This window comes from Prunus persica, chromosome G6 (genome assembly GCF_000346465.2).
Source record: "Prunus persica cultivar Lovell chromosome G6, Prunus_persica_NCBIv2, whole genome shotgun sequence".
NCBI classification, from domain to species: domain Eukaryota; kingdom Viridiplantae; phylum Streptophyta; class Magnoliopsida; order Rosales; family Rosaceae; genus Prunus; species Prunus persica.
In genome coordinates this window covers 19,744,514-19,760,789 of record NC_034014.1, presented here as the reverse complement: position 1 = coordinate 19,760,789, position 16,276 = coordinate 19,744,514, and the positions used below count along the sequence as shown (strand labels likewise).

The 16,276-nt window shown below is 38.0% G+C and overlaps 3 protein-coding genes across 3 annotated transcripts; all 3 read left to right on the top strand.

Annotated features, from left to right (window-relative positions):
- Positions 4,702-7,282, top strand: LOC18773955 (7-deoxyloganetin glucosyltransferase). The gene is made up of 2 exons (XM_007208161.2): positions 4,702-5,276; positions 6,142-7,282. The coding sequence occupies exons 1-2, from the start codon at positions 4,763-4,765 to the stop codon at positions 7,068-7,070; spliced, it is 1,443 nt and encodes a 480-aa protein (XP_007208223.1). The 5' UTR covers positions 4,702-4,762; the 3' UTR covers positions 7,071-7,282.
- LOC109949800 (7-deoxyloganetin glucosyltransferase-like) lies at positions 10,217-12,945 on the top strand. Its single transcript, XM_020566236.1, has 2 exons — positions 10,217-10,918; positions 11,791-12,945. Exons 1-2 carry the CDS (start codon positions 10,405-10,407, stop codon positions 12,717-12,719), a joined length of 1,443 nt encoding a protein of 480 aa, XP_020421825.1. The 5' UTR covers positions 10,217-10,404; the 3' UTR covers positions 12,720-12,945.
- Positions 13,465-15,585, top strand: LOC109949518 (7-deoxyloganetin glucosyltransferase-like). Its single transcript, XM_020565305.1, has 2 exons — positions 13,465-14,151; positions 14,356-15,585. Exons 1-2 carry the CDS (start codon positions 13,635-13,637, stop codon positions 15,285-15,287), a joined length of 1,449 nt encoding a protein of 482 aa, XP_020420894.1. The 5' UTR covers positions 13,465-13,634; the 3' UTR covers positions 15,288-15,585.

The following is a 16,276-nucleotide window of genomic DNA, read 5'->3' as shown; positions in this document are numbered from 1 at the left end:
GTCAGCTGCACTTACACAAGAGAGCTCAAATCCATCTTCAACTTCTGTCTCTGCCCAACCTGGTTCCATATTCAAACTTTCAGCTGTTAGAGGGGGCACATTCAAAAGGGCTGCTATTAGAGGAGAAACATTCAAAATGGTTGCTATTAGAAGAGGAACATTCAAAAGGCCTACAGAAGTTCTATCACAACCATAATCATTCACAAGGCAGGGGGAATCATATATATTTTGTGTAATTTGGGGTGTAGATTTTGTTCAGGATATGCATTTTGGTTATGTAAAGGCCCTGCATTTTGGCTTACAGTACAAACAATAGGATCACAGCTTTTGGGATGTTATTTTGTGGATTCACATCTTTTGGATTAAAGTTACACTCTGCCTTTTGGTTTAGGTTCTGTAATTTGGGATGTAATTTTATGGAATCACAGCTTGTGGATTAGAGTTAACTCTACATATTGGTAATGGAATTAGTTTATGCTGTGCAGTTTGGTTATGGAATTGGTTTTTGGCTATGGGATTGGTTTTTGGTTATGCAATTGGTTTTTGGTTATGGAATTGGTTTTGGTTATGAAATTGGTTTTCCTTTATGGAATTGGTGTGGTTTTTGGTTATGGAATTGTTTTACCTAAAATACTCCACAAACTATTTCATAGCTAACAAACACCACATTACATTCATAGCTAACAAACACCACATTACATTCATACCTATAATCCCATTACAAACCTAAAAGGCCATTACATACCTAACATTCATAGCTAAATCTTTCTACTCATCACCAAAATTACAAACAAACACCATAAAAGGATCAAAGCAAACCCCAATTTCAATTGTCTCTGTCTACTCCATTCCAATTCCTTTTTTCCTTCAATAACAACACCCACTTTCTCTTCCAATTTTTTCTTCTCTACTTCCGCTAATCTCTGTTGCTCATCTCTTGCTCTAATTTCTTTCTCCATACCTCTGAGTCTTCTAAGCAATCCAGGAAGCACTTCCTTTCCTCTTGGACATGTTTCATTATCCAGCCATTCAAAGAAATGATGTCTTGTTTAGCTATTCTACACATCATTTGTTACACATAATCAATCAGAGCCCAGCACACCATTCAATTCTTCACTTAAACATAACAAAACCCTTACTCTATCTTACCCGATTTTGGTCGCATGCCTCAAACCTTCTTCCCAGGTTCAGATCTGTCCATGAAGTGCGCCGTTTAATCTTCATCCCACAAAAGCAATACCGATTAGATCGAGTTGAATTTGTTGAGCTTTCAAACATCGCAGCCTTCGTTGAAGAAGAAGGTGGATTCCTTGAATGACGCCTTTGTCGGTTTAAGAGCTGGCTATTCTATACTGTTTGAACGGTTTTACCCTTAAATTTGACGACAACATTGACAGAACCTAACGGTTGGATCAAATGGGCGATTAAAATAGAGTTTATGTACCATTTAGACTAATAACTTAATTTAGGGACCAAAATGTAAATCGCGTACAAGTTTGAAGACCATTTGAGTAATTTACCCATTTAGCAAAAGATGGTAACAGTTGGAGGAAGAACACAACCCCACGTAGTTTGTGTCCCTTACGCTTCATAAGGGCATGTTAGCCCTATAATGCAATTAGCCAAGCTCCTACACTCAAAAGGCCTCTGACAACTCTCGAGTTCATCCACAGGTGCCTCATCAGGTCCCAAGGGCACCCATCATCCCTATGGGCTTACCTGGCTTTAGATTTGAGGCCATACCAGATGGGCCTTCCACCATCTGACAAAGATGCTACCCAAGATGTTCCTGCACTCAGTGATTCCATCAGAAAAAACTGTCTTGGTCCCTTCAAAGAGCTTCTGGTTAAGCTTGGTGAATTGTCTGAAGTGTCCCCAGTTACTTGCATAATTTCAGATGAGGTCATGGGGTTTGGGAGCAGAGCTGCGATGGAATTGGGCATTCCAGAGGTTCAGTTTTGGACTGCCTCTACTTGTGGCTTCATGGGTTCTTGGACCCTTTTGTTTTCTTATTTTTATTCAAGCCCTCAATTTTAAGGGGTTCATGTAATCTTAATAAGTGTTAATTAATGAATAGATATGAAGAATTGCTTGCCTTAACAAATTTGTTGAAATATGCAGAAATACTCTTTATATGACTATCAGCCCTTAATATGAATGTGTTTCAAAGAAAAACTTGAATAATCAAGATGATCCACTTGATGAGCTAATCGATTGGATCCCAGTCTCCCGAATTAAAAAGACTGCAACATGTCGTAACATATGGCCGATATTTGAAGCAAACAGATTCTCTTTTGTACAAACAGCAGTGAGAAGCAGTCATTCTTGTGCATAAGTCCAAAATTTGATGAACTAGTTGAGTTTATGGATGATGTGATGTAACATCACATAGGATACTTGTTATATAATAATGAGTTAATTACATTTTGGTATCCTATGATTACACCTTTAAGACATGTTAGTCCTTGTCTTTTCAATTTTAACAATCACATACCCCGGACTTTTAAATTTGTTACAACGTGGCTCCACCTTTAGGGTTTCTGTTAGATCTCTCTGTTAATTGCCTACGTGGCATTGTGGGTCCCACATTTTTAAAAAATTTTAGTTTAAATTGATTGAAATATGAATAAAGTATTAAAAACCAAAAATATTAAACAATTAAAAAAATTTCTCAAAAATTCTCTCTGTGTGTGCAACGAACCCAGAACCCAGCTCTCTCTCTTTTCTCTGCTCTCTACCCATGACACCACCACCTACAAACTATACCACACCCCAGCCTGCAACCACATCCCCACGAACCCAAAAACCCAGACCCGATTTCTTCCCCCCAACCTAGATTTCGATGTCTCATTCAAATCGAAGCCTGGCGGTTGTCGCTTTCCCTACTCTAATTGCCTTAAAAGTATCTTCCCCTTCCTTTCCCTATAAAACACAGCCCTCCCTCCTTCCCAATCTTCACACAATCTCATCTTCGTTTGCCCTTCTCTCTGTAAATTCCCCTTGGCTCTCAAGAGCCCCAAAGTTTGTAATTTTATCCTCTTCTCCTTCGTTGCAAGAGCTTGAAAAGCTCGAATTTTTGGATCTGATTTTGTTAGATTTTATATGGGTGTTAAAGTTTTCAGTCATCAAAATTGCCTCAAAGACTGTGTTTCACCTCAAGCACTGATGAATTCCATAGAAGCCCTAACCCTAATCGGGTCAGAACCTCCCCACAAGCCGACCGGAGTAAGCGAAGGCCGACCAGGACCAACTACAACCCACTCCCACGGGTCCAGAAACCCGCTACCCCCAAGAATGTGGTCATAGGCCAGGTCAGTATCCTAAAACGCGGAGAGGAAATCCCCAAATTCGCCCTGATTCAGCCACCACCGAAGCAGAATCTCCATCCTGAAGTTCTGGATCTCGGATCCACTAGCCGAATGGGTCTTGACTCAAAAATGGTTCCAATTCCTCCGAAGCAGACCAAGCTCCCGAAGCCGAACTGGGCTTTCGGATTCTACGTCGGGTCTGGGTTTCTGGGTTCGTGGGGATGTGGTTTCAGGCTAGGGTGTGGTATAGTTTGCACGTGGTGGTGTCATGGGGTAGAGAGCAGAGAGGAGAGAGAGTTGGGTTTTGGGTTTGTTGCTGAGAGAACGCAGAGAGAACGCAGAGAGAGAGAGAGAGGTTTTTGAGAAATTTTTTTAATTTTTTTGGTTTTTAATACTTTATTCATATTTTAATCAATTAAAAATTAAAAATTTTAAAAATATGGGATCTACAGTGCCACGTAGGCAATTAACAGAGAGATCTAACAGAAACCATAATGGCGGAGCCACATTGTAACAAATTTAAAAGACCGGGGTATGTGATTGTTAAAATTAAAAAGACAAAGACTAACATGTGTTAAGGGTGTAATTACAGAATACCAAACTATAATTAACCCTATAATAATTTGCATTGAGTTTGTAAGACAACACAACATATTATTTGGTGTTACCTTCACGGGTCAATATTCTACTTGGATTTTTTTCAGACCAAAAAATGAAAGTAAATCTACTTGGATTTTTTATGTATAGAAAATTAGACATAAAAACAAAAACGACTTGCAGGTCCATTAACTATTTTTCCACGTCAGCAAAGGACTTGCAGGTCCATTAACTATTTTTCCACCAAGCAGTCCGCCAGCTAGAGGTGGCAGTTTGTCAACCACACCACACATTGTAATTAAAGAACTTGTAGTTTAAATGGTTAAGAGTATTGCTTGTATATGAAAAATAATAATAAATAAAAACTATATTTCCATGTCAACAAATTTACCATAGCCAATATTTATAGTTCCTATTTTTCAAAATCTTATGCCCCTTTGATTAGCATTTCAATTTTAATTTTTAGTTTTCAATTCTTATGTGTGAAATGGCCTCACGGATTTGTGTTGCCTTATTTTGAAAGACTAGAGGATTGCTTTGTTCTCAAATTTTCCAGCAAACAGTAAAACAATTAAATGTATAAGAAGGTGAAAGATTATGCCAGTGATTAGTATATTGACAATATAAAAACAAATGAGAAATTGTCTCCGGATGCACATAGGACATAAATTTGAAGTATTAGTGAAATGGGCAATTTTATTGTTAGTAAACAATAATTTTTATTTTGATTTTAACAGAAGTGACTCCAATGTCACAATCAAGTGCCGAAGAGGCAAGGCTTGGCACATTTTCTATAAATGGCATAAAAGCAAAGTTGGGTTTCACCACACAGGTCTTGCTTATATTGGTAAAGAGAGATGGGTTCAGTACGAGAAGCAACCAAAAAACTACACGCAGTTTGTGTCCCTTTCCCAGCTCAAGGCCATGTTAGCCCCGTGATGCAATTAGCCAAGCTTCTTCACTCAAGGGGCTTCCACATAACCTTTGTCAACACAGAGTTCAACCACAGGCGCCTAATCCGGTCCAAAGGCCCGGACTCTGTCAAGGGCTTGCCCGACTTCCAGTTCGAGACCATACCGGACGGGCTGCCTCCTTCGGATAAGGATGCAACCCAAGATGTTCCAGCCTTATGCGACTCCACCAGGAAAACCTGTCTAGGTCCATTCAAAGAGCTGGTCACTAAGATCAACTCCTCATCTCAAGTGCCACAAGTTACTTGTATAGTTGCAGATGGTATCACGGGATTTGGGAGGCAAGCTGCTCAGGAGTTAGGCATTCCGGAGGTCCAGTTTTGGACTGCCTCTGCTTGTGGCTTCTTGGGTTACTTGCAATACAGTGAGCTCGTCAAGCGAGGCATTGTTCCATTCAAAGGTATACTTCCGTTGCATATTTATTTTAGGCTTATGAACATTTTTATGTGACTTGAGGTTGAATCATTCAATCCCACGATAATATTCCAAGCACATATTCCTTGGAGTGATAAATTTCTTATGAGGCTTGAGGTAGACCAAATGATACACTTGCGTAGTTTTTCAACCATTGCTTTTTCTTGGTTGAGCTGTGGTGTTATCCTTCTATCCTTTTGACTCTTTTGTATCCTTTTGTTCCTTTTAGATATTTGAAAACTAGATATCTCTTCTTTAAAAAATGGAAAAAAGTTCCATTTAGATTAATAACATTACGTATTTTTTTTCTTATATTTTTATTTTGAGGAGGTGTCAAGCAAAACAGAGAAAAATATTACTAAATTAAGAACTAGTTTTAGGATTCCTAATTTCTGTTTTAATATTAAAAAAAAGACTAATCTTTAACTTCTTTCAAGATTTTATACACATTCTACAATATAAATATTTTTAATCAATATATATTAATTCTTTATAAGAAAAACACGTTGAAAGTCATTCACTCTTGATTTTGTATGCATGATAACATAGACATAATTTCTTTGTTTAATATAAAAATACATATTTTTGTTTTTTTATATACAAAGCGATATTGATGAAGGGAAAATCAAATATAGGAGCTAGAATGCAAAGTAAATACTCTTAACCACTTGCAAAATACATAATTATTTTGTTCGGAAAGTTAGGTCCAGTTCTCCAAACTAAAAAATGACACCGTATTATGTAGAATATTAACCTATGAGTTTCGTGTAATATTTGAGATCAAATATACTCCTGTAATGTGACCATAAAGTATGATCACACATATTGTTCACCTTCCATGCATATTTCAGAAGAGACTTTCCTGCATGATGGTACACTGGATACACCAATTGATTGGATCCCAGGCATGAAAAATGTTCGACTCAGGGACATCCCCAGCTTCATCAGAGTCACAGATGTCAATGACATAATGTTCGATTTCTTGGGATCCGAATCACGAAACTGTTTGAAGTCTTCTGCAATCATCTTCAACACATATGATGAATTTGAACATGAAGTGTTAGAGGTAATATCAACCATATTCCCTAACATCTACACCATTGGCCCCCTTAAGTTGCTTGAGAGGCATTTGTCTAAAACGGAAACCAAATTGGTCGAGTCTCTTAGCTCAAACTTATGGAAAGAAGACACAGAATGTTTGAAATGGCTTGATCAGAAGAAACCTAGTTCAGTTGTGTATGTAAATTATGGGAGCATAACTACAATGACAGATCAGCATCTGAAAGAATTCGCATGGGGGCTTGCAAATAGCAAGCACCCATTTTTGTGGATTGTTAGGCCTGATGTGGTAGAGGGAGACTCAGCTATTTTACCCAATGAATTTTTTGAGGAGATTAAGGAAAGGGGTTATATAGCAAGCTGGTGTCCACAGGACCAAGTGCTAGCTCATCCATCTGTTGGGGCTTTTTTAACACACACTGGCTGGAACTCTACTCTTGAAAGTGTATCCGAAGGCGTGCCAGTAATTTGCTGGCCTTTCTTTGCTGATCAACACACGAATTGTCGATACGCATGCACTGAATGGGGGATTGGAATGGAAGTGAGCCCCGATGTGAAGCGTGACGAAATCGAAGTGCTTGTTAAGGAGATTCTTGAAGGAGAAAAGGGGATGAAGATGAGGCAAAAGGCAAAAGAATGGAAGAAAAAAGCTGTACAAGCTACTGATATTGGAGGATCATCGTACAATAATTTTGATAGATTGATTAAGTCTCTCCATTAAGGTGGATGACTGCTACAATGGGGAACAAATATGTTTCCTTGTCAAGAACTCCCAAATATATATATATATATATATATGTTCAAGTGCTGTAATAATGTTTATGTTTTATTTGGACGTCAGTTGTTTCTCTAGTTGTTTGTAGCCCAACTCTGTTACAGTTTCCAAGCAGACTGGGCTTCTAAATAAAATTAATATTTCCGTTCAGCCTTCTACAGTTTGTTGCAAATGCATACATATATTGATATTCGAATTACCTGTTGATTATGTATTGGGCAGATCTCTATTTTAGATTTCGAAGTATTTCAAAAGCTAAGGGCTCGTTTGGTATTCTATTTAAAGGCCCGTTTGGTATTCTATTTGAATACAATTTTTTAAACTTAAAAGTAGAATTGGACTCCAAACCCCAAAATCGGTTTTTAAGATTTAGAAACCTTATAAAAAAAAACACAAAAGCTAATGAAAATGATGAGATATGATCACTAAGACAAAATGACTGGATGTATTCCAAATATTTATAAAATTAAAAAAAATAAATAAATAAGACCAAAGGACTGGAAGGCCAACTTATAGTTGGTAAAAATATAATAAAGGAAGCCATGATAACAATATTAGATCGGTTGCCGCTTTTTCCTCTTGCCAAGTAAATTTAGCAAAAGATGGTTCCAGTTGGAGGAAGAACACAACCCCATGAAGTTTGTGTCCCCTACCCTTCACAAGGGCATGTTAGCCCTATGATGCAATTAGCCAAGCTCCTACACTCAAAGGGCCTTTGACAACCCTGAGTTCAACCACAGGCGTATCATCAGGTCTCAAGGGCACCCATCATCCCTTAGAGCAGCTCCACCGCTGCTATCAAACTGGGCAAAAGGCCCCCTGGCAAGCCCAATATGGCTCCAGCGCAGGAAATCCAGCTCAGGCAAAGCATGGGACCCACCAGCCCGAGCAAGCCCACAGGCAGAAATTGACTGGGCTGTTGCCCTCGGGCTGCTGACGTCAGCATGACGTCAGCAGCTGATTTTCAATTTTTTTTTTACTGTTGGACCCACCAGCCCACATTGCCCAATGATTACAAGCCATGTGGCTTCTCCAAGAGCCTCTGATCATAAAATCTTGCACAATCCAACGGTTGTCCAATTTTTGGCTAAAAAAAATTGAAAAAAATATCAAAATTTTTTTAAAAAAATATCAAAAAATTCTGGAAATTTTTTCTATACATACCTACCAATATTATTCACTTTCCACACCAATTTTAATTTCAAAATTTTATCCGAAAATATTATCTTGATTTTTAGGTGAGAATTTTACGATAAATATTAACACTTGAGAAACGAAAATCTTATCCGAAAAGCTTATCAAAATCAATGGTTTAAGTATAAAAAATAAAAAATAAATTTAAGTGAATAGTAATTGCCTTAGACTTAGCCCTCATGGATGGAACCACAAATAGCAAGGCTGACACTATTCATGTGAATAGTGGCAGCCCTTGCTTGCCCTTGCCCTAGACTTAGCCCTTATGGGTGGAGATGCTCTTATGGGCTTACCTGGCTTTAGATTTGAGGCCATACCAGATGGGCTTCCACAATCTGACACAGATGCTACCCAAGATGTTCCTGCACTCAGTGATTCCATCAGAAAAAACTGTCTTGGTCCCTTCAAAGAGCTTCTGGTTAAGCTTGGTGAATTGTCTGAAATGCCCCCAGTTACTTGCATAATTTCAGATGGGGTCACGGGGTTTGGGAGCAGAGCTGCGGTGGAAGTAAGCATTCCAGAGGTTCAGTTCTGGTCCATAGGATACTTTACCTTTTTCCCAAAGTGTTTGGCATATGCTCCACTTTTCTTCACTTCCATCATTTTATTTTGGTTTTAATACATAGAGAGAGATTCTAATTTATTACCAATCTGAAATCAAATCTCTACAACGTAATTAATTGTTACCAAGAGGTCTGGTAACAATTAGAAAGGGAGATGATACCAAAAGAAGGGTAAAAGTGACCCAAAATAGATTTTCAGAATTAGTATCAATGTTGGATCAGTTGGGGAGGTAATACTTTTTCAATGGAGCTAACTTTTGGATATGTTGTAGTCAAAACCCATTGGAACAAGTGTCATGAAGAGTTTCACCACATCTGAGCACCGGAACATTCTGACCAAGACCAGGAAGTCAACCTACGAAAATGAGCAAAAACATATTTTATATTGATTAATAATGCATTTTTAGCTCACATTTATTCCAACCAAGGTAAAATCTATAAAAACACAAAAATTCAAAATCAAATCAAACCAAATCATATATGGTCCGATTCGATTTTTAAACCGTTTGACATTTTTTTTTTATCAAAATCAAACCAAACCAATAATTACAATTTAAACCAATCGGTTTCATCGGTTTGGCCTAACAAAAATTCCAACTAGACTAGCTGAAACAAAAATTGCCTAACATATTTAATAAACCCATTACCCAAATATCGCATAAAGTAGAATATAAACTCCCAAAAAGGAAATCCAAAATTCCCACACGTATTTGACTAACCCTCTCTGCCAGATTAACCCGCATGTATTATTGTTGTGTTGATTGTTGCGGATTTGTTTGCAAGCACAACAAACAAACAATGCAATTGTCCTTTTGTTCTTTTTTCTTCCCCACGTGTTTGTTCCTCTTAGTGCGCACCGAAGACTAAAACAAGTAAGCATTGTGTTGTGTTGTGTTGTGTTCGTCAATGCATGATATTGTTCTTTATTTTTTGTGTACACGATATTGTTCTCTGTGTTAAGTAAACAAATTTGAAAATAAGGGCCTCGTTGTATTCGTTTGTTGTTTATGATTCTCAGAATCGCAGGAACGGCCGTACTTTATGTAGCTATAATATTTATATTTTATGATTCTCAAAATCGCAGGACTACAATATTTATATTCTTAGTAAGAAAACGTGCCCTTCAATGACAATGATGTAAAATTAATTACTCCTCTAATGTTGCCGGGGTCATTCATCTGTTCAAAGCTAGCGGCATAGAAAAGAAAATAACAAACGAGCTCTTACACGCACTGGTGTCCATTGGTAGGCAGGGGCGGCCCTGCAGCAAGGGCAAGGTAAATCATACGTGTTTCTACCTATCCCATGTCAGCCCATGTGATGATCTGGTGAAATGGGCAATTTTATTGTTACTGACACATCACTTGTATATTAGTAAACTGTAATTTTTGTTTTGTTTTGACCAAAGTGACTCCAATGTCAGTATCAAGTGCCGAAGAGGCAAGGCTTGGCACATTTTCTATAAATGACACGAGCAAAGTTGGGTTTCACCACACAGGCCTTGCTTATATTGGTAAAGAGAGATGGGTTCAATAGGAGAAGCAACCAAAAAACTACATGCGGTTTGTGTCCCTTTCCCAGCTCAAGGCCATGTTAACCCCATGATGCAATTAGCTAAGCTTCTTCACTCAAGAGGCTTCCACATAACCTTTGTTAACACAGAGTTCAACCACAGGCGCCTAATCCGGTCCAAAGGCCCGGACTCTGTCAAGGGCTTGCCCGACTTCCAGTTCGAGACCATACCGGACGGGCTGCCTCCTTCGGATAAGGATGCAACCCAAGATGTTCCAGCCATATGCGACTCCACCAGGAAAACCTGTCTAGGTCCATTCAAAGAGCTGGTCACTAAGATCAACTCCTCATCTCAAGTGCCACAAGTTACTTGTATAGTTGCAGATGGTGTCACGGGATTTGGGAGGCAAGCTGCTCAGGAGTTAGGCATTCCGGAGGTCCAGTTTTGGACTGCCTCTGCTTGTGGCTTCGTGGGTTACTTGCAATACAGTGAGCTCGTCAAGCGAGGCGTTGTTCCATTCAAAGGTATACTTCCTTAACTTAATTATTACAAGCACTTGACTTGAGGTTGAATCATTCAATCCCACGATAATATTCCAAGCACATCTGCTTTTAGCTTTTGTCAAAAGACTAATCTTTTAACTTCTTTCAAGATTATATATATTCTACAATATAAATCTTTTTAATAAATATAAATTAATTCTTCTATAAGAAAATCATATATGGTATTAGTTTATGTGATACATAAGCATGTTGAAAATCATTCACTGTTAATTTCGTATGCATGATAACATAGACATAATTTCTTTGTTCAATATAAAAATACATATTTTTTATTTATTTATGCAAAACGATATTGATGGAGGGGGAATTAAATATAGGAGTTAGAATCCAAAATAAATAATTATTTTGTTCGGAAAGTTAGGTCCAGTTAAGAAATTTTGTTATAAAATGGGTGAGTGAGAATATATAGTTTATATTATAAAGTAATTAATAGCTATGCGCTTATTATATCCCCTGATTAACCTCGTGATTATATAAATAAATTTCTCAGAAAGAGGAAGTGCATATTAAACTTGCACCCACGACAAACAGGACAGAATAATAATAATAAACAAGAGAAACCAAACAGGGTGCATCTCTCTGTTTTTTTAACGGGACAAACAAAACAGAAAAAGGGAAAAAAACAAGAAAAATCAGCAAAAAGCTAAAACATCATCGTTGTAACCAATGCACAAAAGAGAATCTGAGCAGAATGAATAATAAACAACAGAAACCAGACAAAACTACTCCAATTATTGTGGGGGACTTGCATTTTGAACTTGGATGAATTGTAAATGCTCACTCTCGCTAACAAGTGCCGAAAACATATTATTTATCTTCCATACATATTTCAGATGAGACTTTCCTGCATGATGGTACACTGGATACACCAATTGATTGGGTCCCAGGCATGAAAAATGCTCGGCTCAGGGATATCCCCAGCTTCATCAGAGTCACAGATGTCAACGACATAATGTTCGATTTCTTGGGATCCGAAGCACGAAACTGTTTGAAGTCTTCTGCAATCATCTTCAACACATATGATGAATTTGAACATGAAGTGTTAGAGGTAATATCGTCCATGTTCCCTAACATCTACACCATTGGCCCCCTTAAGTTGCTTGAGAGGCAATTGCCTGAAACCGAAACCAAATTGGTCGAGTCTCTTAGCTCAAACTTATGGAAAGCAGACACAGATTGTTTTAAATGGCTTGATCAGAAGAAACCTAGTTCAGTTGTGTATGTAAATTATGGGAGCGTAACTACAATGACAGATCAGCATCTGAAAGAATTCGCATGGGGGCTTGCAAATAGCAAGCACCCATTTTTGTGGATTGTTAGGCCAGATGTGGTAGAGGGAGACTCGGCTATTTTACCCGATGAATTTTTTGAGGAGATTAAGGAAAGGGGTTATATAGCAAGCTGGTGTCTACAGGACCAAGTGCTAGATCATCCATCTGTTGGGGCTTTTTTAACACACTGTGGCTGGAACTCTACTATTGAAAGTGTATCCGGAGGCGTGCCTGTAATTTGCTGGCCTTTCTTTGCTGAGCAACAAACGAATTGTCGATACGCATGCACTGACTGGGAGATTGGAATGGAGGTGAGCCCCGATGTGAAGCGTGACGAAATCAAAGCACTTGTTAAGGAAATGCTGGAAGGGGAAAAGGGGATGAAGATGAGGCAAAAGGCAAGAGAATGGAAGAAAAAAGCTGTAGAAGCTACTGATATTGGAGGATCATCATACAATAATTTTGATAGATTGATTAAGTCTCTCCATTAAGGTGAATGACTGCTACAATGAGGAACAAATATGGTTCCTTGTCAAGACTTGGCTTAGCTTTTATTTGCTAAGGGGTTTTATCTTATTTTCATGTTTAGGTGCTGTAATAATGTTTATGTTTTATTTGGACCTCAGTTGTTTCTCTAGTTGTTTGCAGCCCAACTCTGTTATAGTTGCAAGCAGACTTGGCTTATGAATAAAATTAATATCTCCGTTCAGCCTTCTAGTTTGTTCCAAATGCATATATATGATTGATACTCGAATTACCTGTTGATTATTGTATTGGGTCAGTCTCTATTTCAGATTTCGAAGCGTTTCAAAAGTTAAGGGTTCGTTTGGTATTCTATTTGAATACAATTTTTTAAATTTAAAAACAGAATTTGACTTGGTAGACTAATTTTTAAGAACTCAAACTAAAAATTACCCCAAATACACTATATATATATTTAAAATTTTCTTAAAGCCTTCTCCCTTGCTCAAATTTTTTAAGATTTTGAAACAGTTTTGAAACTGCATATCAAAAAGTTTTTGAGTTCCGCCCCTAACATTTTGGATAATTAGTATTTGAAAATTTGATGTACTTTATGTAGAATTTTGAACACACTACTCTGATAAATTTTTACAAAAAGAAGGTAGGACACAAAAACCTGCCCACTTTAGAAAGATAAGTTGAATAACAAAACAAGACAAAAGCCAATGAATATGATGAGATAAGATCACTAAGACTGGATGTAATCCCAAAAAAAAAAGACCAAAGGATTGGAAGGCCAATTTATAGTTGGTAAAAATATAATAAAAGAAGCCATGACAACTGAAAAATCTTAACTATTAGATCAGCGGCTAAAACAACAGACTTCCTCCATATCTAGTTGCAGCTTTTGCCTCTTGCCTCTTGCCAAGTAAAATTTACCCAAGATGGCTCCAGTTGGAGGCAGAACACAACCACCCCATGTAGTTTGCGTCCCCTACCCTTCACAAGGGCATGTTGGCCCTATGATGCAATTAGCCAAGCTCCTACACTCAAAGGGCTTTCACATAACCTTTGTCAACACTGAGTTCAACCACAGGCGCTTGATCAGGTCTCAAGGGCACCCATCATCCCTTGTCGGCTTACCTGGCTTTAGATTTGAGGCCATACCAGATGGGCTTCCACCCTCTGACAAAGATGCTACCCAATATGTTCCTGCACTGAGTGATTCCATCAGAAAAAACTGTCTTGGTCCCTTCAAAGAGCTTCTGGTTAAGCTTGGTCAATTGTCTGAAGTGCCCCCAGTTACTTGCATAATTTCAGATGGGGTCATTGGGTTTGGGAGCAGAGCTGCTGTGGAATTGGGCATTCCAGAGGTTCAGTTTTGGACTGCCTCTGCTTGTGGCTTCATGGGTTACTTGCAGTATAGTGAACTCCTAAAAAGAGGCTTGGTTCCATTCAAAGGTACTCATTTTTTTTCTTCTTGTTTTCATTCAAGCCATCAATTTTAAGGGGTTCAAGGAACCTTAATATATTAAGTGTTAGTTAATGAATAGATATGAAGAATTACTTGCTTTGACAAATTTGTTGAAACATGCAGAATTACTCTTTATATGACTATCAGCTCTTAATCTGATCACAAACTTCCATTATATGTATGTGTTTCAGAGAAAAACTTGGATAATCAAGATGATCCACTTGATGTGCTAATCGATTGGATCCCGGGCATGAAAAATGTTAGGCTCAAAGACATCCCTTACCATCCTAACGAAATAATGTTTGATTTCATGGGATCAGAAGCACAAAACTGCTTGAAATCCTCTGCAATCATCTTCAACACATTCGACGAATTCGAACACCAAGTGCTAGAAGCAATCTCGGGGATTTTCCCCAACATTTACACAATAGGTCCACTTCCTTTGCTATGCAGGCATATCTCAGCTGATGACAGCCAAATCAAGTCACTCAGCCCAAGCTTATGGAAGGAAGACAGAGAATGTGTTGAATGGCTTGACAAGAGAGAACCGAACTCAGTGGTGTATGTAAATTATGGGAGTGTGGCTGTGATGACAGAGCAACACTTGAAAGAATTTGCATGGGGGCTGGCAAATAGCAAGCACCCATTTCTGTGGATAGTTAGGGCTGACGTGGTAATGGGAAGTGATGACTCAGCACTTCTGCCTCCAGAGTATTTTGTAGAGATCAAAGATAGGGGAAAGATAGCAAGTTGGTGCACACAAGAGCAAGTTTTAGCACATCCATCTGTTGCTGTTTTCTTGACACATTGTGGTTGGAATTCTATTTTGGAAACTGTGTGTGAGGGTGTGCCTGTGATTTGCTGGCCTTTCTTTGCTGATCAACAGACGAATTGTGGATATGCATGCAGTAGCTGGGGGATTGGTTTGGAGGTAAAGCATGATGTGAAGCGCTATGAAATTGAAGCACTTGTTAAGGAAATGATGGAAGGAGAGAAGGGGAAGGAATTGAAGCAAAAGGCACTAGAATGGAAGAACAAGGCAATTGAAGCTACTGATATTGGTGGACCTTCTTATAATAATTTTGAGAGATTGATAAAAAATGCTCTACATTACGATGGTTGACTAGTGTATAGCATTATCTAGACCCTTGGTCGGGCATCTCATCAAACATAGGACAGGACTTAGTCAAACCCAAATTTATTTTAGACCGTCGGTAATTCTGTAAAACAAACGAGGTCTATATACAAATGTATGTATAAATCATAAAATTTCGGCCAAGTTTGAATTGAAACAACCACAGGAATGTACTACTTTACGAGCATCTATCCAAAGCACTGCAGTATAAAGGACAAAAATTGTCCATTTGTGTCAAATTTACACCACCTAGTGTCAAAGCTTTTTCACCTAATATTGAGATTTGAGTGTGGAATGTTTGACTCCAAAATGATATCTTTGAATCTCTTCCTATGTAAGTACGGTTTCAATTTTTTGGTGCTGATAACCGTGACTATTATTGGTGGGACTTTTTATTTTCGTGGGCTGCTATCGTTTCTGCTAAAGATTTGGTGGGTTTTCTCATCATGCTTCAATTTCGTTGATTTTGTATGTTTAGTTTGATCTCATCCTTGGGGTTGGCTTTGTTGTGGAATTTGGCCAGTTATCCCCTCGCTGTTTAATTCTTCTTCTTAATAAATTTCTCCTCGTTATGTTGAAGATTTGTTTTCAGAAAGTACCATTTCAATTCAACTTAAGATCATCATTCATTAGACAATGTACAAGTCGTTTTCTTTTTCTCAAGAGTAATTCTTATACACATACTACGACCATAGTTTGCATTCTTTTTTCATTCATCAAAATAGCAAATTTTATTAGATACATTCTAATATTACAATCAATACGTTAATAAAATAGTTGAAGCACCACACTCAAAAGGGCATCCAAATGAACGAGTCCAAACACGCAGAATTTTCCATATTGCACAAACAATAACAAAAATCACGTCACTAAAATTGAAAATACTCTCAAGTCAAGCACACAACCCAAAAAGACCCAAAACTCTTAACACATAACCCTTCAACTTAAATGACCATTACAACCACCACATGAAGCAA